The sequence below is a fragment of the Protopterus annectens genome, chromosome 4.part1 (assembly GCF_019279795.1).
Source record: "Protopterus annectens isolate FY-2018-M chromosome 4.part1, PAN1.0, whole genome shotgun sequence".
Lineage (NCBI taxonomy): Eukaryota > Metazoa > Chordata > Ceratodontiformes > Protopteridae > Protopterus > Protopterus annectens.
In genome coordinates this window covers 168,869,192-168,893,169 of record NC_056734.1, presented here as the reverse complement: position 1 = coordinate 168,893,169, position 23,978 = coordinate 168,869,192, and the positions used below count along the sequence as shown (strand labels likewise).

The following is a 23,978-nucleotide window of genomic DNA, read 5'->3' as shown; positions in this document are numbered from 1 at the left end:
CTAAAATATCTGAACTTGTACAGTGTCTCTTATAGATATCTAAGCGGAGATCTTATTCAGATGTATAGGGCATTTAGAAATAACTACCTCTGGGAATGTTTGGGGTTATCAAAAAGTAGCAGAGAATCATCAGACAACCTATATAGAAAATTATACAGGAATGAGAAGTGTACTACTTGGTTCTCTTGAGTTGGTTCTCTTGAGAGAGCAACTGATGCATGGAACAGACTACCAAAATTAAATTAAAGCAAGCACTAGTTTATTTATTTTTAGGAACAGCCTGGACACATTATTAGAACAACTGTTTTGTTATATTGTCAAGCTAGAAGGGCATTATTGCCAGTGCTCGAAATATTTGTATGTGTATGTGTATATTTTACTGTCCAACAGTGAGAAGACTGAGGAAATCTAGAGAATACATAGTTAAATAAGACAGTACAGGACACATTTTATTCAGTTGTGGTGCAAGACAAAATAAATGTAACTGCTTCATGACTGGAAATATCCAAAGAGTGCAAAACTGAACTGTTAGAGACTAGGCCAGATGTAATTTCTAAGACCACAATTAAACTCCATGTATGCCCTTTGTTGGCGTGGAAACCAGCTGATGTAACAATCCTTTAACACAAATGAGATTCAAAAATTCAGGTGTACAGTGTGAGAGCGAATCATATATGTCATAATCAAGAGGGGGCAATTAAAGTTATCCACTAAAATTAAAGTCTCCTTGTTCATTATTTTGCCACAGAATCCAGAAAATCAGTTAAGTTGCTCAAAATGTTTATTAGGTCTTCTATAAACAGTTATCAACCTAACCCTACTCTAGTTACAGATGTTCAATAAGTCATAAGCCATGGTTTCAAATTTATTGTCAACAGAACTGCACTGAGCCCTGTGGAACACCACTGGTCACTTTCATAATTTCTGTTCAGGCACCTGCATCTCAGAAAGTCTTGGGTTCTTTCATCCAGTTTGCTATCTATCTTACCAAATATGGATCAATTGTTAAAGCTTTTAGTTTCTGTAACATGACAGCATGGGGAATGGTGTCAAAGGTGTTGGCCAAGTCAGGATACACTACATGATCTGCATGGCCAGCATCTACAGCCTCTGTAACCCTTTCAAAAATGTTCACCAGATTATACAACCAGGACCTATCCTTCATAAATCCAAACTGCTGGGGATCAAGTCTAACAAGGTTCTTGATATCACAGTTTATGAGGTCAGTTATAATATGTTCCACCGCTTTGGAGATGAGGCTTGTAAGGCTGGGTCTGTGGTTATCTTGGGTCAGTTGCAAGGTCACACTTATGGAAGGGCATCACCACTGCACTGTGATACTCATGAGGGACAAAATCAGTAGCTAAATTTAGGTCAAGCAGTTTGAGGACTGTGTGCGCAACAACATGTTTAACACCATAAATTAAGCAACCAAGTATACTGTCAAGTCCCACAAGTAAAGTATTTTTGGTCCTGATTAGCACTTTCAGTATATAATCTTTAGAGACAATTGGAGGAGTATGGGATTCAGATATTTTGGGGATCTGAACAGAAGTTTCGGGGGTGAAGTTGGCACTAAAATTTGTTTGTAAGGAGACTGAAAATGTCTATTGGTGTATGCGTTTCTCACTACATTGAGCAGTAAAATATCTAAAGTGCAGAAAATCGAGGAAAGTTCCTCATTTCTGAATCTTTTTTTTTGCAGGGGGCAAGCCCCCTTGCACCCCCATACCCCCTGCTAATATTATATATACCAGCTTACAGATTACTCTAGAGTGGGGAAAAGGCAAACTCCTTGATCCTCAGTGTTCGCAATCTTGCACAGAAAACAAGCTGGCAATGTTCGATCAGCATTGCTGGCTTTTCTTCTATGTGATGATTGCACAATTTTGACTACCTCAGTCATACCCTTCTACTGGGTTAGAACAAGAGGTGTCATTAAGAATAATCCGAGCAATGTAGGATGTTGTTTTTTAGATCTGTAAAGAAGGACTTATAATTATCTTTGGCTTTAGAAACCTGCCTAAATTCATTGACTCCTTTTGTGGACCTGACAGTGTTCATTATTTTGTAATACTTTTCATATTATCATTGGATCTACTAAATAATTTAAGGAGTTTCTTTCTTTTGTTGTATAGTTTGTTTATGGCAGTGAATCGCCAAGGTGGATTATTTTTTAAGTCCCCATGGTACTTGGTTCTATGCATTTTTCAAAGGGTGTAGAATTCATTAGTAAAGCTTACTGCTGTATTAGGGTCAGAAAATGAACAGCTGTAAGTTTTATATTTTGTCACAGAATAGGTTGAGGTTTGTAGTTCTTAAATTCAGTGGGGTTGGCTGCAGGAGTTTTTTGGAGTTTAAAGGGGAAAGGCAAGAAGCAGCTTTGAGAGTCCTACTTTCATTTGTGACCACCTTTCTGTTGTGTGATATTGCAAATGATCTTTCCACCACTGTATTCTTTTGGAGAACATGGTACCTCAACAGGGACACTGCTATTTTATTTTTCTGTAAGCCATGAGTTTTTAGACTGGTGAGGTTTTGCACACAGGCTTTTTATAGATACGATAAATGAAACTGTTACATTCTCTAGTAATTAGCTACCAACAGGGTTGCTAAACCCCTTCACATTTCCACTTCTTTTCCATTTATCATGTAATCCTATATCTGTTACTACCGATTTTATCTACTGCTTCCTAAAATCCTTTGCAAAGCCTATGCAATATCCATAATCCTAGTTCTCGGTAGGTGTTTCCCTCCTTCCTGCTGACAAACTAGTGGCTTTGTACCTGATTAGTACAACAACTATGTTGGTATTTCTTTTGCAGCTTCTTTTTTTTTCTTTCCCTTATTGCCAGTGCTATTTGATCATTATTAATCTTGGTACCACACTTACCACGTCCTTTAAATGAAATCTTATCTGATGTGACCACTGTCTGCCTCATGGTTTTAAATATTTTCATATGTACCATTCTGCAGCACTTCCTTTTCCATGAATCCTTACGTAGTTTGGATCTCTTTCAGGGTACAAAGGGTTGTTTTATGGAAGTTTGGTTAGACACCAAACAAAATGTGTTAGTTATAAAAAAAAGCTAATTAAAACAACAAGCCCATGTGTACAAGGCTTTTCAGACTGTATTTATTAAGACAGAGATAAGACTTTGAGGATGAAAGCATTTTGGTTTACAATGGGGTCCAGAAAAAATGTTTCAAAATGGTGGTGGCACCAGCACATGTACAATTAGACACATTTGATTAAATGGAATACTTAAGTTTCACACTTTGAGATAAATGGAATAGTCAGTTTCACACTTTGAGATAAATGGAATAGTCAGTTTCACACACTCAGATATAAATGGGTAAATGGAATAGTCAGTTTCAAACAATGGTGAGGTAAGTGATGAGGAAAAGCATGGAGCTGCCCCCAGCTGAAGGTGCAAAGATATCTATATTGTGGCCCCTTTGCCTTTACTCACCAAGCTAGTAAGTGATGTTAGCCCTGGTTCAGCTAATGAACATGTATGTATACAAAGGGTTTTATTATTACTATATACTATTAATTATCTTTATTTTGACAGCTGTACGCAACTTAATGATGCAACACTGTTTGTACTGATAAATGACTGCCTGGGGCCACAACCACAACTACTTTGAAGTTATGCATATTAACAGTGATTAAGAGAGTTGCGTCTTACCAAAACTGTTCACAGCTGTAAGAAAACAGGAAGTGCACCACAGTAGTATCATAAGGTGAACTTTTGTTGTACAAAAACAGTTTTTCCTACATACAGTAATGAAAGGAAATTTATCATTCAAATATCTGTGTCTGACGAGTCAGTCATTTCAGTAAATTTGGTTTGCTTTTTTCTGACATTCCAATGCAAACATTCTGCAAGGCCTTCAAACCAGTCATAGACAAGATCGTGACAACAAATTGATGGCAAAGGATAGCATGATGTTGTTATCTGAATGCTGAAAAAATATGAAAACAAAAATGAATACCCAATGTATATGCAATATAAAAAATAGTTTGCAAAACAGGCGAAAAGTTCAAGATCAAGATACTCACATTATATGACAGATCTAATTAAAAATATAAATGTGAATACTAAAATTCTACTGAATTCAAGGTACATTCATGCGTCATTTTCAAACATCAAGTAAATTACGCCCAAAATGACTGATATTTACTAAGCAGTATACTTTCTAACATTAAAAATTTCCATGACTGTAAAACTTTAAATATAAAGTTGATACAATAAGAAGTTTTTTTTAAACTATATATTTTATATTACATTCATATGTTGACAGAAAACAAATTTGCACAAATCCCTGGTCTATTTTCACGTTTTTGTTTTTTAGTAAGACTCCATCTACAATATGAGTCACTGAGTCTAAGTTACTGGCATTCTTCTAACGTCTTTATCTGTACACTAGACTACCATGAACCTTTATGAGAGAATCTAGGAGTGTGGGATTGCTCCTGTTTTGTCATCTATAAACACAAGGATCCAGCAAATGAAGATGGATTTGATTCCTGCAAAAAATGTATTAAACTATGATTTAGTACCAAGCCCAGTAGTACATTAATGGTAACAGAACTTCACTGAGAGTATAACTTTGCTATTACTACTTTCTGCTTCTTCTTCAGTTAATCAGTTAGAAATGCCTTTCAGCATGTAGGGAATTACACTTACAGAATTCATATGGGATAATGTATCACTGTATTCCATCCACACTTATGACTTGCAGTTGACTCCTACAGCAAACCCATGAACACCATCACCATAAATAAAGTTTACTGCTAGGCCTTTCTTCTGTCTCTCTCTAGGTTCTGCTATTTTGTTATGAAGTACTCATAAGTAATCTCAAGGAAGACAGTACACTTTACACTCTACATATGACACATTGCTGATTTTTTGATGCTGTGAGTTTCTTTCTTCCAGTACTTTACAGTTCCTAGTCGCTTGAGTGGGTTCCCTGAGCACAGTTAACAGAAATTACAGTTGAAATACTGGATATTTTCAGGGAGAGCTGATAAAGGTAGTGTAACTGTTTTTTATGCTGTAAGTTTCTTTCTTCCAACACTTTACAGTTCCTGGTCTCTTGAGTGAGATCACCAAGTGCAGTTAAAAGAAATTACAGCTGAAGTACTGGATATTTTCAGGGACAGTTGCTAGAGGTAGTGTAATTGATTTTCTGATGATGTAAGTTTCTTTCTTCCAGCATTTTACAGTTCCTGGTCACTTGAGTGAGTTCACCGAGTGCAGCTAAAAGAAATTACAGTTGAAATACTGGATATTTTCAGGGATAGTTGCTAGACGTAGTGTAATGGGGAGCACATAGGACCAGCTATGAGACGAGCAGTGTCTGGTTTATTTATTTATTTTTTTAATGGTTTTGCTTGGATGTACTGACCATTCAAATCCTTAGTCTGGCATTCCTCCTGGAGCATTCAGTTCTGAGGACGGTATGTGCGTAAATTGCATTTATGGCCTATGTCTGACTATAGCCTATTTGCGATGTACCACGTATCCTTGAGTAGTACAAGGTTTCTGCATACTGGCCAATGTTGGGTCGCCTTCTGGTGGATCTATTTTATATTGCAAAAAGACTTGAATCTGTCTTACAATGTTCCACAACACTGGAAAGTCCTCTTCTGGATTTATTAAGTACAATTTAATACAATCTGTAAATAAAACTAATGTTTCTTCAGCACCATACCAGTTATATTCCTGAATTTGTGAATCTCCCATTTTCTCTGCCAATGGCTCTTAATATAAAGGAAAGAACAGTGGGGAAAGAGGACATCCTTGCCTGGTTCCCCTGCTCAGACACAGCTTGTCAAAAAGGACCTCCTCCACCTTGAGTCTTACCTCTGACCCTCCATATATCCTCTTCACTAACCCTATTATTCTAGCAGGAAACACAAATGCTGCCATTGCCCTACTTATCAAATACCTTTAGGTTACCAAATGCTTTCTCCTCAAGACCCAGAAATAACAGTAGTATTTTCCATCTAGGTCATCATTATTCTACTTAAGTTTTCAATTATTTGCTTCCTCTCCACACACACAAAAAAAAAAAAAACACCGGTCCATAGCTATCAAGTTTGGCAACACCTTTGCTATTCTCTTAGCTAGTACAGACATCAACACGTCATAATCATGGTTTAATATTAAAAGAGGTCTTTATGAAGTACATGTATATGGTGTTTACCCTTTTTGGGTATAATAGCCAACACAGCTTCTTCCAAGATGGTAGTACTTTTCTCCATTTTAATATATCATTAAATAAAACCTTCCAGATCTTTATCATTTTCTTTCCTCCTGACTTCCAAATTTTTAAAGGAGTGCAATCAATTCCTGGAAAACTCCCTGTTGATTGATTATACAAAATTGTTTTTACCACATCTCTTCCTGTCATACCAAATGACTGCTGAACCTCATTTTCTCTAATCTTGACATATTTATGTCTGACATAAATATTTTCCTTTGTGCCTTTTCTTGATTTCCTCATTCCTCTGCATTATAAAAATATTTATAAATTTCTAAAATAATCTCTAATACCACTATAGGATCTCTGTTTTTTTCTGCCATAGGCTCCTGAAGTTTGGCTACACATCTATTTTCTGTGTCCAAGATGTGGCGTCCCCTCTCTGATCCAGTAATCAAGGAGCCTGAATCCTCACTACCGACATTGGAGAGGGACTTTCACTTGTAATAAAAATGGATACACCCAGTATTTCCAGATGCAGCTCTCTGTATCAAGCACAATTTCCCTTAAGAGCACACAGGGAACACACACAGTCCAGGGGCTGGTTTTCTCTCTTTCTCCAGATCCCCGATAAGACTCCCCACTAGCACAGCTATAGAGTTCAGTCCTCAGCTGAGTGTCCAAGCCAAGTCATCCACCACTCTCTCTGTGAAGCCAATGCTTCGTGTTCCTGCTCCAAGCAGCTGACACACACACACTGTTGGAGATTTGATTTGCACTCACACATACACACACACACACAGCTGGGAAAGGCTGGTACTGATTTACTAGCTATGACCCATTCTGCCCATACTATAAGTTAGTTACACTGCCACCAGACACTCCAGAGCCAGCTACTCTAAGGCTCTTACAAGGGTACCCAATTATCTTCTTCTTCTTCTTTCGGCTTTTCCCATTCAGGGGTCGCCACAGCGGATCACCTTGTCCGCACATTGAATGGCAGTGGAGTTTTACGGTGTCGAGTTGCCAGCCCGGCACCCAACCTTCCACAGAAGGCACACTCACACGCACACCTAGGGCCAATTTTAGAGTGTCCAATCCACCTGCAGCATGTCTTTGGGATGTGGGAGGAAAATGAGCACCTGGAGGAAACCCACGCGACCACAGGGAGGACATGCAGACTCCGCACAGAAGGCACCCCAGCCGGGGATCGAACCGGAGAACCTCTTGCTGTGAGGCGGCAATGCTAACCACTGCACCACCGTGGCCGCCCACAAGGGTACCCAATTATACTGAGTGAAATTAACACTGATACAAATGATAGTGTTTGGCCAATGCAGTAAGGCTTTCAGGAGTGGCCACAGTATCACAAATAGATATAAGTCCTCTCAAAGTTTAAACTATTCTCCAAAGGACCAGTCACAATGAAAGGTTTAAATATATTTAATAATAAATAATAAAAAAAAACATGAAAATACTAAATATCTATTTACAACAAACACCAGAGTTTCAGCCACAGGAAATATTAAAATAACACAGATAATTAGATTCACACAGATACAGAAAAAACAGTACTGAACTAACCTCACAATATTTTCATGACTGATCTAAAGAACTGTACAATACAATCTTTATGGCCTAAATTAAGTTATTTAATTTGTTACTGTTTTTCAAAGTTAGCCGGACTGAGATTAACCTCTTCTCCCCCAGTATCCTCTGTTAAAACATATACATTTAATCAGTTACAATACAGTCAGGACTCACTGCTCATGCATTTTTAACACAAGCAGCGTTACAAATACATTTTTCAACACAAGCATCTGTACAAATGAGCTTGATATACAAATAACATACAATTCTTTACAAAATTCCAGCTAGCTGTGCTAGCATATGTTACACATCCTCTGTCCTACTTCTCTTGACATAGCTGGCAATACCTCACATCATCAGACAAGACAATATGCTAGCATATGTTACACATCCTCTGTCCTACTTCTCTTGACATAGCTGGCAATACCTCACATCATCAGACAAGACAATATACTAAAAGTGTTTGTGCTTGTGCTCTAGAGTTGTTATAAAAATGGGTGCTTCAACAGCAACCTTTCTAAACTCATACATTACCCAAATACTTCCTTATTTTCCCATTACCACTCTGCAGTTCTTATTATTATTATTCCATGAGATTCCCTGTCTTCTGTAATATCTTAACCTTTGTCAACCCTACTAAATATGGCCTATCACTTGTCACCAATATCCTTTTCTCTCTTATTTCTACCATATTTTAAACTCTATTTTTATTTTATATCATTCATTGGCTATCCCTTCTGAAGTAATTTATATCTTCCTTAATCATTTTTGAATCATATTCACTATCCATCTCTCATATTCCTGTCTTTTGAACAGGTAAGGAGGAAGGCATCAGTGTCTCATTTTTACAATATTACCCTAAATATTTATCTTCATTTTTATTGGTACATGATCTGATATAGTTACTGGATGAGTCTCAATGCTTTCAATTAAATATGCATGCTCTGTGAAATTGTAATTTCTATCAAATCTAGTCTTGTTATTGTATCATAGGGAATGATATGTAGATTGACTCCTAAATTCACATTGTACAGATCAAATATTTTCAGAAATGTACCCTTTTTTGTTATATTTTCTGTTCAGTCTCCTAATACATCATCACTACTGCAAATCAGGTTCTAGCCTCCACCCATAAATAATATTCAGTGCAGAAAGCTTATTTTTCTGCCCAGTTCTACTCAATTCCATAATAGTAGTTTTGGGTAGAATATATATATATATATATATATATATATATATATATATATATATATATATATATATACATGTCAGTATCATCCTTCTTCTCATTCAATAACCTTTTACTAAAAAAAAAATCTACTATTACTGCCTTTTTCCACTTCTATCACTATTGGAGTCCCTCTTGCAATCAATATTATTACTCCACTTTTCCTTTGTACTTGATACTATGCTGAATGACCATCCTGAAATTCCTTCTTTATCAAATTCACATGCTCAGTTCTATCGAAATGCATCTGCTATAATACTATGTGTACTTTACAATTCTTAATATAATTGAGTTGTCTTTGTGGTTTGTCTATACCTGCACAACCATTTACATTCCATCTTAATATTGAAAAAGCAGCCATTCTCATTAAAAGCCATTATTCCCACATATTGTACATCACAGTTCTTTTGAATATATATATATATATATATATATATATATATATATATATATATATATATATATATATGTGTGTGTGTGTGTGTATTCAAAAGAGTCTGAAAGGGGGCTCATTTCAGCCTAATTACTTGGCTTAGGTAATCTTCAGGACATTCCACTATGATATTTGCTGTTCTGAAAACAGCATTTGCTGCAACAGAACCAGAAACAGCAACTGTATCCCAGTGGCAGCTTTACATTTTCTGTAGTTCATAACAAGTAAAAAAGAAAAAAAACAGATGTGTTAATCAGTTGCCACTTCTAGCAAATAATGTTTTTTTCCCCCCAAGTCAGCCTCAATGAAATTAAACAGACCGACAAGTAATGTGGATTGCTTGAAAAATAATTTTACCTTGCGAAATGCCTAATACTTTGCAGACACTCTCCATATTACCTCCGGTGTCTAAAAGGGACAGCAGTAAATTAAAATACCTTCTTACTGTGTTTCAAAAATGAAGGACTGTGGAAAGGCACACCTACACATGAATGATGGATTCTCCACTGAGTGGATTTTCTTTCTGTTTTGTCCCAGTTTTTCAAAACTGCACCGATTAGTAAGGAACAAGCCAGCAGTGCCTTTTTTTTCCTCACTGTACTATGACAAAGGAGTTTATTTATGTAAGTTAGAAAGGTGTAGCGGTGACAACGTACTCCACATGGAAGGTGCAGAGCAGCTTACAAAAATATTTTTTTCTGATTTTTATCTTTTTCATGCTGCAGTTCTTGCTACTATACAATGAAGCATGTGTCACTGTTTGGTGAGTTAATCAAACAAAGGGAAAGTCTGTGGAAGGCTAGCATTCCTTCAAAGAAAAGCAATATACATATATAGAGAGAGGTTTTAAAGAAGATATACACACAGCATAAAGTGGCTACATTTAAGGTTCAGAGGTGAAAACTGGCAGATACTGTCTCAAATGTGATGGCTGTTGGAACAGATTGATTAGTGCCCCATGAGGAAGAGGAAGAAATGAGGCCATCATGAACAGTAGTCAGAGGGGACCAGATATCTACAAAGAAAGGCAGACACAATATATGGGTATATCCCACTTACCTCATAAAACATTAAAGAATATTGTACAAATGTAGAAACTTTAAATGCATTATTAAAACACTGAATCAGGCGATTGGAATATGGCCTTGTGTTTCTTTGTGTTCTTTACAACTTCTCTCTCTTTTTTCTTTTACATTTAAAGTTTACTGCTTATGAGGGGGCACACAGTAGAAGAATCCATACATGAATTCCCAGTCTTGCAGCAAACTGAAGAACAGCAGTTATACATGGTGTGGCAGCTTGACACAGTTATTCCACAACGATGGCCATCTGGTATATGCATGCGTCCATAACTGAAGGCATCACTGCCTGGTGAAAACACATATACCTGTCCATTCTTGCTGTTGTCTGCATACTAGAGAGGTCCTTTGCACATCCCTGCTCATATGTACTAGCCCTATATCAGTCTCTGCCTATAACTACAACCTTACACATAAAAAACCCTTATCCTAACAGTACCACTATTCAGACAAAATGTGTCTGAAGTTAGTGGTAGGTTTTTGTGTGTATGTGTTTTTTTTGAGTGACCAAAAAAGGAAAGTACAGTTGTGTACACTTACCATAAATGTAGATGTTCGAGTGTATTCACTGATGTAGTCATCACATTTGGGTTATCCCTACCAGGGTAGCCCTCAGCCAGCCCGAATACCAGAGGCTTAGCATTTCTGCATCGGTTGCTGTCACTTCAGGACTGACGTCAGGTCGTCAGTAGTAGAAAGCAAGGCAGCCAACGCCATTACATCAGTTTTCCTTGCCCTAACTGTCCCCCAAGTGGGAGCCAGGTTATGATGGAAGAACTCCACCAGTAGAAAGCAAATGCCAAAAAGTTCCTTGTAAGGAGAGATAGAAAAAGAAGAGGGGGGTGGGTGGAGGGAAACCAGGACTGCAATAGTGAATACACTCGAGCATCTACATTTATGGTATGTGTACACAACTGTACTATGTTCTTCATGTTTCACTGTTGCAGTCATCACATTTGGGTTGATTCCCAAAGCTGAGGAAAAGGGTGGAGGCAGTCAAGGAGACTAGGGGCTGGCTAGGATGCCCTGCAAGACTGCAGTGGCAAAGCCTGCCCTGGGCTTGGAAAAGATAGGCAGGTGGTAATGCCTGGTGAGTGTGTAAACAGATGTCCAGGTGGCAGCCTCCAGGATGTCCCTGGTGGGGACTCCTCTGAGGAAAGCTGCAGAGGTGGAGTTTGCTCTGGTGGAGAGAGTCCTGACCCCTTAGGGGAAGGTTTTCCATGTTGCTTGTAACAGAAATGGATGCAGTGTGTTATCCATTTGGAAATTGTTTGTTTGGAGATGGCTTTGCCCTCTGCCCCTGCAGCAAAGCTAACCAGTAATTTATCAGACTTCCTGAATGATTTAGTCCTGTCTAGATATAATCTGAGCTGTCTTTGCACATCTAGAGAGTGCAGGATCCTTTCCCCCTTGTTTTGTGGCTAGGGAAAAAGTGGGCAAATGAATGGATTGGTTGAGAGCCACACTGGACACCACTTTGGGCATGAAGGATGGGTTTTTGTCCTGAGGGAAACCCTGTCAGCATGGAAGATGATGAAGGGCTCCACAGCAATGAGTGCTTGTAGCTTGGAGACTCTTCTGGATGACGTGATGGCCAGAAGAAAAGCTGTCTTCCAGGAGAGAAATTTTAACTCTGCTGAAGATGCTGGCTCAATGGGGGGCAGGGTGAGCTTTTCCAACACAAAGTTCAGGTCCCACGCTGGGGTAGGTGCTCTTCTGGGTGGCCTCACGTTGCTAGCCCCTCTTAGGAATTGTTTGATCAGAGGGTGTGAGAAAAGGGGCTGCTCAGTGTGGAAATGAGCAGATATAGGAGAGGCATGACTTTTAATAGAGGAAAAAGAGAAACTACTGTCTAGCAGGTCAGCTAGGTAAATCCAGGATGAGAGGTAGGGAGGGCTGTGCCGTATCGGCTCCCTTAGCCTGAATCCAGGTGTAGAACCTTTTCCATTTGTCAGAATAAGACTTTCTAGTGCTAGGGTGTCTGGCCTCATGTATAACATCTAGAACCTGTTTACTGAGGTTGGCAGATTGATCAGTGGTCAGGGAATAAGCCAGGCTGCCAAATTGAGGGTCTGAAATTGGGGATGCATGAATTCTCCTTCCCTCTGGGTTAGGAGGATTGGGGTCTGAGTGAGATGCCATGGTGGCAGTGGGGACAGGCTGGTAAGCAGTGGGTACCAGTGCTAGCAAGGCCAGTCTGGAGCAATAAGAACTGTCCTTGGTTTTTCCTCCCTTATTTTGAGCAGTACCCTGGTGATGAGAGAAAGTGGAGGAAATGCATAGACTGATAGACTGACCCAGGGGAAGGATAGGGCATATACTTTCCAAGCCATGCAGTGATGCTCCCAGGTGCAGAACTTGCTGATCTGATGGTTGGTGTGGGAGGCAAAGAGGTCAACCTTTGGGGTGCCCCATTTCTGAGTTATTAGGGTGAAGGTTCTTTTGTCTAGCTGCCACTCATGTAGGTCCAGAAGATTTCTGCTTAAGCGGTTTGCCAGAGAGTTTAGAGAACCTGGCAGGAATTGTGCTAACAGGTGGAGTTGCATGGCAGAGGTTGTGTGCCAAAGGGTCATGGCCAGCCTGCATAGAGGGTAGGAGTGAGTCCCTCCCTGCTTGTTCATATACCACATCACAGTGGTGTTGTCTGTTTTGATCAGGAGAGCCCCTGGGGAGAGAAGGGGCTTGAAAGCTGTCAATGCATGCTGGACAGCTAACATCTCTTTTTGGATAATGTGCAGAAGGACTTGCTGTGGGCTCCATTGGCCCTGTATGCACCTGCCATCCAGGTGTGCACCCCAGGTATAGCCTGATGCGTCTGTGGTGAGGGTCTGGGTGGAGGGGGGTGGTGAGAAAGGTAGTCCCTTGTTGTGGGAGCATGCTGCTGCCCACCAAAGAAAAATTTTCCTTAGGCAAGGTATCACTGATATAAGAGTTTCCAAGTCTTGAGAATGTTGACACCAAAGGCTTTTTAGGCACCATTGAAATTTCCCCATATGCAGTCTGGCATATGGAATGAGTAGAATGCAAGATGCCATGAATCCCAGAGCTTGCAGGATTTTCCTTGCAGATAATTGGGGTCTGGAAGCTAGTTGAGCAAAGAAGTCTGTCAGGTAAGTTTGCTTTTCTGGTGTAAGGAATGTCATCTGGGATGCTGTGTCCAGGCTTGCTCCCAGAAATATAATCCTTTGGGTGGGTACTAGTTTCGATTTCTTTTTGTTGAAAGTGTACCCTAGGGAAGTCAGTAGCGACTTTACAAAGGCCAGGTGCTTGAGCAGCTTTTCCTGACTGTCTGCCTGAATTAGGCAGTCTAAGTATGGGTAAATTTGGATATTCCTTTGTCTGCAAAAGGCAATGGCGGGAGCCAGACATTTTGTGAAAACTCTGGGAGCAGTAGATAAGCCAAAGGGAAGTGCAGAGAACTGAAAAAGCAGAGATCTTGCCCTGAAACATAGATATTTCCTGCATGATTCCCTGATAGGCATGTGGAGGTAGGCCTCTTTCAGGTCTAGGGTGGTTAGCCAAGCATCCTTGGAGAACATGGGTAGCAGCTGCTGGGGGGGGTGAGCATTTTGAATTTTGATATCAACAGGAAGGTGTTTAGAATAGATAGATCGAGGATGGGGCACCAGGTGCCCTCTTTTCTGGGTACCAGAAAAAGTCCGGAGTAGAAACCTTGGCCTATCTGTTCTGCAGGAACGTGCTCTATTGCCCTCATACAGAGCAGGGAAAGGACTTGCTTTTTCGCCTCTGCCCACTGGTTTGGAGGTAGATCTTGTAACCTTTTTGGGGTTGGAAGGGTGTGAAAAGAAAATCTGTATCCCTGGGACACTATGTTGAGGATCCAGCGGTCATTGGTAATGGTGGCCTAGGTGCTTGCATGAAAGTAGAATTTTCCTCCTAGGGGTAAGTGCATGTGGGCAGAGGGAGGGGGTGAGAGAGGAGAGTCATTGTGAGTTCTTACCATAAGGGGGTGGTTTAGAACTCCCTGGTTTGGAAGTGGAGGAATTCCACTGTTTTGATCTCTGCATTCCCTGTGGCTGCTGTCTTGGGGGGGGGGGGGTCTGCTTTCCCAGGGTCTGGGCTGAACTGACCAGGTGGGAGCAGGAAAGGACCAGTGTTTGGAGGGGCAATGCCTGCTGAACCTGGGTGGCTGGACGTGTAGGAAATCCATAACTGTCTGCATAGATTTAGCTTTTTCTTCCATCTTTTTTAAGACCTCCTCTGCCTTAGTGCCAAATAAGTTGTCTTTGCGCAAGGGTGCATCCAATAATTTAGATTTAACATGGTCTGGCAAGGGCTGTTCCTTAAGCCATGCATGCCTTCTAAGGACAGAACCAGTGACTGCTGCCCTGCAAGAAGCTTCTAGGATGTCAAAACCCCAGTGTAAGGTGTGCTTAGTCACTTGACTTGCAGAATGCATTAACTCTTGTAGTAACTCTTTAGATTCTGCACAAGCAGGAAAGGAAGACACTTTTTGTTTGAGGAGTTCCACGGTATGTTGCTGAAATTTTAGCATATGGAACTGGCAATTTAGTGCTCTGATAGCCAGAGTAGCAGAGGTGTATACTATTTTACCCCATCTGTCTAGTGCTCGGGAATCCCTGTCTGAGGGGGTGGGATTCTTAGCAGAGGTTGCTTTAATTCCTTTAGGCCCTTGAGAAATTACATCAGGGTCAGCAGTAGGATTTCCAAAAAGAAATTTGTGTGAGTCAGTGACTCTGTAATACCAGTCATGTTTTCTGGGTGAAGGAGGGAGGGTGTCAGGAGTCAAACTGGCATTGGTTAGTGCAAGAAAAAAGGATCCCCAATGGGATACTTAGCTTTAGAAGATTTCAGCTTCAATTTGGAAGACAAAACTCAGGTAGTGGCCGACCAGCACTCTTGCGAACTGCTTCTGCTTCGGGCTCCTCAGCAAGAAAGACTGATGTAATGGCGTCGGCTGCCTTACTTTATACTACTGGTGACTTGACGTTGAAGCGACAGCAACAGACACAGAAACACTAAGCCTCTGGTATTTGGGCCGGCCGAGGGCTACCATGGCAAGGATAACCCAAATGTGATGACTGCAACAGTGAAACACGAAGAAAGTCTGCTTTTCTTTTGCATTTATTTTTGGGAAATTGTTTTTTGATTTGCTGGCTTCAGCATGTTATGTATCAATGTTTGTGCACACATCAGCAGACTGTCACAGATTCATATATGTGTGCATGTAAACATATCTACATATCTATCTGAATATATATATATATATCTATATATATATATATATATATATATATATATATATATAGATAGATACATGGATATATATATAGATATAGATATGTAGATACACACACACCCAGGAGACCTTAATGTAGTTGACAAACATTCAAGTTGACATCTGTTTTGTTGACACAATGTGGTCGACAACTGTGTGAAAACACTACATTACCGGGGTTGGGGAATATTCCCTCTCCTCTGTTATTGTGCAAACTTGGAGTTAGAATATATAATTAACAAGGGATGCAGACACTGTTTTATTCTGCATGCTCCAAAGTTGTGTTTGTAGCATGTACAAGGACATGTCAGTGTTTGTTTTTGATTGTTTTGTGTCAGCATTAATGATATTACCATTGGGTGCTTAGATTATGTAAAGTATATCCATTAATATATGTTTTGTGTCAGCATTAATGATATTACCATTGGGTGCTTAGATTATGTAAAGTATATCCATTAATATATATATATATATATATATATATATATATATATATATATATATATATATATATATATATATATATATATATATATATATATATATATATATATACATAAATGTGTGTGTGTCTACATATATATATATATATATATATATATATATATATATATATTACACACATGTATATACACATACATGCACACAGACACACACATACATATGTATACATGTGTGTGTGTGTGTGCGTGTATGTGTGTGTGTGTGTGTGTGTGTGTGTGTGTGTGTGTGTGTGTGTGTGTGTGTGTGTGCAGTTTCTAACAGAGCAGGAAAACAACATTTCTAGCCCTGTCATTGCAGAACACCTTAAGCGTTGTTGACAGGGTTAGTCCTACTAGGCCAGTGGCCTCTTATCAAAGGAGATCAGAAGTGGTATTCATACTGACTAGGGGAAATCTGACCAAAGAATCGAGAAACTTCCCCTACTCTTTTCAAAAGATGCCACGGGATCTTTGACATCCACCTAGGCTACCACAAATTCAGGCAGATGGGACCTCAGTTTAACATTAGATTCGAATGATGGCACACTTAGGAGTACTGTACCTCCCTTATGCTACACTGCAGTGTCAGTACTGCAAAATGAATCTGAGAACCTGGTGTGGGAATAGAACCCACAGTCATTTGTTGTCACAGCACCATATTTTAATTATGTTGAGAAAAATATTTACAGAAATGTTGTGGAAATAAGGATTTGTACTCAACCATCACTTCTTTTTTTTTCAGAATCTGCCTTGAAGATTAAAAAAAAAAAAAAATTAAAAGCCCAGAATAAAGGCCCTGAGGTGTGTTCAACAGAATGGTTTTGAAAACTGAATGTAAATGCAGTGAAGAGGAAGGAGTTGTGCCTTCATGCATTATTTAGCAGCCAATATTCATTCCCCTATACTGCAAGCTCAGTCATTGCTCAATGTTTAGTTTAGTGGCCAAGAAGTTTACCAGTTATCCAGACAACCCATCCAGATTGCGAGTACAATGACACATAAATATTATCCCAATGAAACCATTGGCATTATGTTTTGAAAATAAATAAAAAAAAAACTTATCATTTACAAGCTTTTTATTCCCAAATGCCAAACGAGATTATGGAGAGACAAATAAAAGCTTACCTCGGTATCCATTTAATCCAAGAGGTCATGGACACTCTTCACAAATATGAACCTTATCTGTCTGCATTTTGTATTGTCCTCCTCTGACATCAAGGAGGAGATGCACAAGGGTTATAAAGCTTTAGCAGCTGTCATTTGACAAGACAAGAGCTATAAGAAAACAGGATCAAAGTTTGAAAATAGAAGGTGAAAAAGTGAGCAACTTAGGGGAGTTAAGGACTACTAGTTTCAACAAGAAGTTAAGGTAATGACTGACTTTGTCTTCCTGTTCATCCATCTGGTGCTGATGACTTGCATCTGACTCCTATAAACTCCAACTCTAGCTACCATGTTTGAGCTTGGCTCCTACAGAGGTAGCTGGATCAAAAAACCTTTGTGAATAAACACTATAAGGGGCATCTAATTGTTAAAAAACAGAGAGAGCTGGCTACAGGTAAGAGATTGTAGTTCACATCCACAGACTCTGTGGGGTGAACTGATGGACACCAATGACAGTATATTTCAAGAGCTGAACATCAAAATCACTGAACCAGATGTTTAAAATAGAAGATGGTCAAAACCAGTCACTTATGGAGTTGAAGTCCCAAGGAGAACAGTTCCACAGCAAAAACCTCTTTAAGGTACTAGATAATGAGGCATGTGGAACTGCAGTACTTTTCTTCATACAATAAGAATAAATATGGAGATGCAAAAAAAAAAAAATACACACTCGGATCACAACATAAGTGAGCCCCAAGTCAAACAGGTGCCGAAGATAGGTTAAGATTGCCTACAATGTTTCAATATTTATTCATTTAAGCTTGCAATCATCTGATAAAGCTTATTAACAAGATAGCATGAATGCAGATTATATGGCATATTAATAATAAAACATGAGCAATAATACCAGTTCATAAAATGATAGACAGTTATCTTCATTTATATATAAAGGGAAAGTAACTTAAATGAGGTAGTACATGATGTATCTCAGTCTAAATAGCTTCTTCTGCTGACAGAATACCTCTGTCTACTTGAAAGCATCCCATCAGCTTCATTCCCCACTGACAGTCCTGCCTGAAGGTCTATATTAGAGGTTCAAGATATAAATATCTAGCAGAGCCCACATGTGGAACTGGCTGTCACTCCAACCAAAAGGCACTTTCTTGGCTTGTACTGCGAGAGTTTCCTATGCCATAAGAGACCTGGGGATCTAAAACTACACTCTTCTCAACTACCATAAAGAAACAAGGTTTAGCTTTGGTATTGCTCAATGAGGTTTACAATGAAACACTGAGTTAGAAGAAAGGGTGGAAAAAAGAAGTTATGTTCTTACCATAATGTTCCATCTGTGTTGTTCATCTTCATTCATTCATTACTGATGGTTGTCAGTTCCGTCCTTGGAACCGAGTCGGCCTTATAACAAGCTCGTGACAGCCAAAAAACTCTTGAGCTAAGCTTTACCCATAGTGCCCCTCTCCCTGTTACCTCAGATCGAGTTTGCCCGTGATAAAGAAAGCATAGGCTTTTTCTGAGCAGGTCCCTTAGTGCAGGATTTGGACCAAATCCGGATCTCCAGGAGCCCTTTGGAGGGGGAAGGAGGGTGGGACATAATGAATGAATGAATGAAGATGAACAACACAGATGAAACACTATGGTAAGAGCATAACTTCTTTATCTGATATTGCTAATCTTCATTAATTCCTTACTGATGGGACAGAGTCCCTAGCTACTTTATGCCCTGGGAGGCCCTTGTGGAAGGATATTCCTGAGTGCCATTGAACCAAAGGATGCTCTCCCCCTGGACACCAAATCCAATTTGTAATGAGTGATAAAGGTATGAGGGGTAGCACAAGTTGCAGCTGCACAGATATCATCCATGGAAGCCCTTTATTGAAAAGCTACAGAAGTCACCACTGATCTGGTGGAGTGTGCTTTGACTTTGTTCGTTAGAGTAATTTGATTATGTTGGTAGACAAAACATATACAGTTTCTCAACCACTTAGATAAGGTCACATTAGAAACAGAGTTTCCCAATTTAGGACCTGAATAGGAAACAAACAACTGGTCTGATTTAAGTACTGATTTAGTTCTGTCCAGATAAAATCGTAATTGTCTGTGTACATCCAGCAAATGTAGGCAGTATTTTCCTTTGTTTGAGCAGTTTGGGAAAAAGTCTGGTAGGTCAATGGTCTGGTTAATTGTCAATTCTGAAATAATTTTGGGTAAGAAGGAAGGGTTAGTCCAGAGTGATACTCTGTCCTTATGAAAGACCATGTAAGGGCACTTTATGCACAAGGTCTGAAGCTCGGATATGCATCTTGCTGAGGTGATGGCTACTAAAAATAGGGATTTCCAGGATAACAAATTTATATCACAAGTGGCAGCAGGTTCGAAAGGTGATCAAGTCAGGGATTGCAGTACTAGTGAAACTCCAAGGTTTGATTGGTTCTTTGAAGGGTGATCTGATATGCAAGACCCCTTTCAAGAAGGTTTTACAGAGATGATGGGAGATTAAGGATGAGTCTTGGAATCCATTATGGAAGTTTGAGATAGCAGCCAAATGTACTCTAATGGTGGAGTCTGCTGCTCCTAAATGAAGAAGACCTGACAAATAATCCAAAACCACACTAACAGGAGCTGAGCAAGGGTCTAATTCTCTCTGTCGGGACCAAATAAGGATTCTCTTCCACTTGCTGAGACAGATTTTCCTGGTGGATGATTTATGTGAAGCCAGAAGAATGTTATGTACCGGGGAGGTAAGGTTATTCTGCCTGGCAATTACTGTCAGCTTGAGACTGGATATGTTTGGGTGAATCAACCCCTGCGGGTGTGAGATTAATTCCAGGGTTGAATCCAGAATCCATGGTTGGCATACTAGGTGAGGCCAAAGAAAGGGAAACCAGATTTTTTGGGGCCAATAGGGTGCAATGAGGATTACTCTGCTTCTCAGTCGAAGGGCCTTCTTTAGAAATTATGGGATCAGGGAAGGGGAAGGAGAGCATTAAGAAGTGCAGTGGGCCAATCGTGTATTAGATCATCCCTCGGGGACTCCCCCTGCAAGGGAATTATGGCAAAGTAGCTGCTGCATTTGTGATTTGCTGGAGAGGTGAATCGGTTGCAGCAAGGCTGGCCCCAGCGGCTGAAGATCTTCGCCGCTACGGTTGAATTGAGGGACCATTTGTGAGGCAGGAGGATACATCTGCTCAGTTTGTCTGCAATCACACTGGAATTCCCGAAAATGTGCATTGCTGTCAGAAAGGGGTTGGAAGCTATCACCCATTGCCAAATACTCATGGCCTCTCAACTTGGTTCCCCATTATCTGTTGATGTACCAGACCACGGACATGTTGTCAAACTGAACAGCAATTGTCCCTAACGGGAGGACAGTCTGGAATGCTTGCAATGCTAGAAGCACTGCCCTAAGTTCTAGAACACTAATATGCAGGTCGGCCACCATGGTTGACAAAGTGCCTTGGACCGTCTTTACCTGAAAATGCCCCCCCCCACCCTATCAGGGAAGTGTGCGTGGTCACTGTGGCTTTGTGCTATGATGAGGAGAAATGACTCCATAGGTCTTTTTCTGGCTTCATCCACCAAGATAAAGCTTGTTTGCAGCGCTTTGTTATGCAGATCTGAAAGGACATAAGATGGTGGTGAAGGGGCCATTGTGCTAGCAGGAGCCATTGAAGAAGTCTCATGTGTAGTCTTGCCAGGGGAACTATTGTAATTGATGCTGCCATTGATCCTAAAAGTTGAAGGACAGCCCAAGCTGGAACCTGCTATCACCCAGAGTTGGGACCTCAGTCTTTCTAATCTGTGATCTGGCAGGGAGACTATGCAAGATTGGGTCTCGAAAGTTGCTCTTATAAATTCCAAGGTGTGAGAAGGAGTCAAGTTGCATTTCTCCCTGTTTAGAGAAATTCCTAGGTATCGTCCTAGTTCTAGAGTGTGGTTTAAGACTGTAACTAGTAGATGTTTGGTGGGGGCAGTAAGGAGCCAATCGTCTGTACGGAAACACTCGGAATCCTAGCAGTTTCAAGTGAGCTATTACCACTGCCATGCACTTGGTGAACACTCTGGGGGCTGTACAGAGTCTAAAGGGCAGTGCCCGGAATTGGTAATGTTTGGCTCCTAGTTGCAAGTGAAGAAATCTTCTGGAGAGTTTGTCCATTTTTATGTGGTAATACGCATCCTGAAGATCTAGTGAGCACATCCAATCATCTTTCTCCAGGAAGGGTAGGATAGACTGAACTGTGACCATCTGGAATTTTGTTTGGTTGACAAATTTGTTCAGAATGTGGAGATCCAAAATTGGTGTCCTGTCCCTTGTGTTTTTGGCACTAAAAAGAACCTTGAGTAACATCCGGATTATATTTGGTCTGGTGGGACTGCCTGGATGACTCTTTTTTTGAGACAGCTTTCATATTTCTTGAGCTGCTGCTTCCCTTTGACTGGGTGGAATGACGGGAATCTGCCTTAATGGCTTTGGAGAAATACTGAAGGGTATGTGATAACTTCTGACTATTATATTCTGCACCCAAGAACCTGTGGTTATTGTTTGCTAGGCAAGGTGGTGCTGAGAGAAATGTCCCCTGACTGCTTCCAAAGAAAAGCAATATGGCTGCTCTTCAGGAGTGCTGGAAGGGCTGACCAGAGAAAGAATCCCTGGATCCATGGTAATGCGGGCCCCCTCTGCCTCTGTAGGGGTGTCTTCCAGATGAGCTACCCCCTCTGCCCCAGGGAGTAAACTCGCCACGTGTGTCATGGAAAGGACCCGGGGATTTCTTGTGCCACATCTTTCCACTCCTCTGATTCCTAGAGTAGGAGGGGTGAAAAACATACACCCATGGCAGACATGGTCTTACCATCCTTCTCACACCTGGCTAGCATGTCTTTCACTTTTGGGCCAAAAAGGGAAGACGCTTCCACTGGAGCATTAAGAAAGGAAGGACTTAAAAGGATCCGCAAAGGAGCATCCAGGTGTGAAGTCTCATGACAACGCCTGAACCCGCAGATCTAGCTGTCCCTTCGGTGGTGTGAGAGATTAACCATATGGACGAGTTGGATATAGACTCCAGTGTCTCAAGCTGCGAGGCAACTTTGTTCCGTACCTCATCAGAAACTTCTCCTGCTAAGGTTCTTGAGAGTTCCAAGATTAGGTCTCTCTGAAGCCTAGTAAAGTGTGCCAAGTAATTCAAGGACCGAATGGCAAAGGTCGATGAGGCAAACACTCACTTCCCTAACCTGTCCACTGCCCGAAACTCCCTGTTTGTGGGGTAGACAGTCTGGCTCTCCTCAGCGAGCTCTTTCCTAGTGGCCACTGCCACCACCATAGCATCTACTGGTTAGCCTTTGGACCAGTGTGGGATTCCTTCAGGTGGGGACAAACTTTTTTCTGATCTCCGGGGGATTGGTTCAATAGTATCAGGACTCTTCCATGCACACTGCACAATGAGCTGGACTAATTCATCTGCAGGCGGGGTCATACAAGAAGAAGAGGGTCGAGCACGAAAAGCCTATAAGAATACATACTACTCAGAGAAAGGGTTGGTGGGCTTCCAGTCTCCCCACTACTTTAAAATTTCCAGCATGTCTCCAAAGGAGACATCTTCAGGGGGTGACTGTGGGGACCCTACCCTTCATCGTAGTCTGTATTATCGGAGAGGGACTCCTCAGGGGAGTCCACGTGCTTCCACTTGCATGATCTCTTACGTGGTACCTCTTCACTAGGGACTTCACCTTAGAGAGGGCACCCTGCGTTAGGGTATCTTGAGGCTCTTGTGCTCAATGCCCCAATGTGGTGGCCTGTGTTAGCTGCAGTTCAGAGGGAGGACATATCTGGTATTCCGACGCCGATGGTTTGCCTACAGAGGCAAGGGCCCTCTCCATCTCTTGGAAAGCTGACCTGCCTAAAGAGGGATGGGAGCCAGGAACCAAGAAGGACAACCTCGGAACCAGAGTCACACCCCGCTCCGACAGGCCCACTCCCAAGGAAGGAGCTCCAAGAGGACTTGGTACTGCCAATGTTCCCAGAACCATAGTAGATGGCGCCGTAGAAAAAATCGGCACCATACTAGGGATCACAGTGCCTGCAGTACAGTCATAATCCTGAGGATGGCGTGGCTCCAAGCGTGCCGAAAACCAAAGGATTGGCTCCGGAACCACGGTGAGATCCACCAGTGGAACCGAAGGAGTGGGAACCAAAATAGGCATCGGTGCCAAGTGCTTTGATACCTGCATGGAAGTCAAAGTAGGAGAATATGCAGGAGTCCATGAAGAAAAACTCCCAACTCCAGTTGGGAGGGGAGTTCTAGAAGGTGTGGAAATCCCTCTGGCTGTCAGCAGCTGATCCACAAGACACACCACATCCAATTCCGAGAGGCTCCTGGAAGATCGGGTTGATATCCCTGACAGAGAATCGGGCCGTTCCTTAAAAGGGCTATATTGCTGCCCAAAGAAAGCATCTGCCATGCTGGAATGTCGGGTCTGAGCAGGTTTTCCTATTGCCACCATGGTCTCAAAACCAGTAACATGTACAGGGTGGGGAGAAGTGACGGGTGCTGGATTTACTATTGTTGGTGCCAAATAG

General features: G+C 41.0%; 1 protein-coding gene across 3 annotated transcripts in view; it reads right to left on the bottom strand.

The window, feature by feature from the left end:
• Positions 1-3,114: 3,114 nt before the first annotated feature.
• Positions 3,115-23,978, bottom strand: part of LOC122800798 (NAD kinase-like) — a 673,639-nt gene continuing 652,775 nt past the window's right edge. For all 3 annotated transcript variants that reach the window (XM_044070075.1, XM_044070074.1, XM_044070076.1), the window contains exon 12: positions 3,115-3,969. In XM_044070075.1, coding sequence (XP_043926010.1) covers positions 3,810-3,969 — 160 coding nt within the window. In that variant the 3' untranslated portion in view covers positions 3,115-3,809. The remainder of the gene's footprint in view (positions 3,970-23,978) is intronic.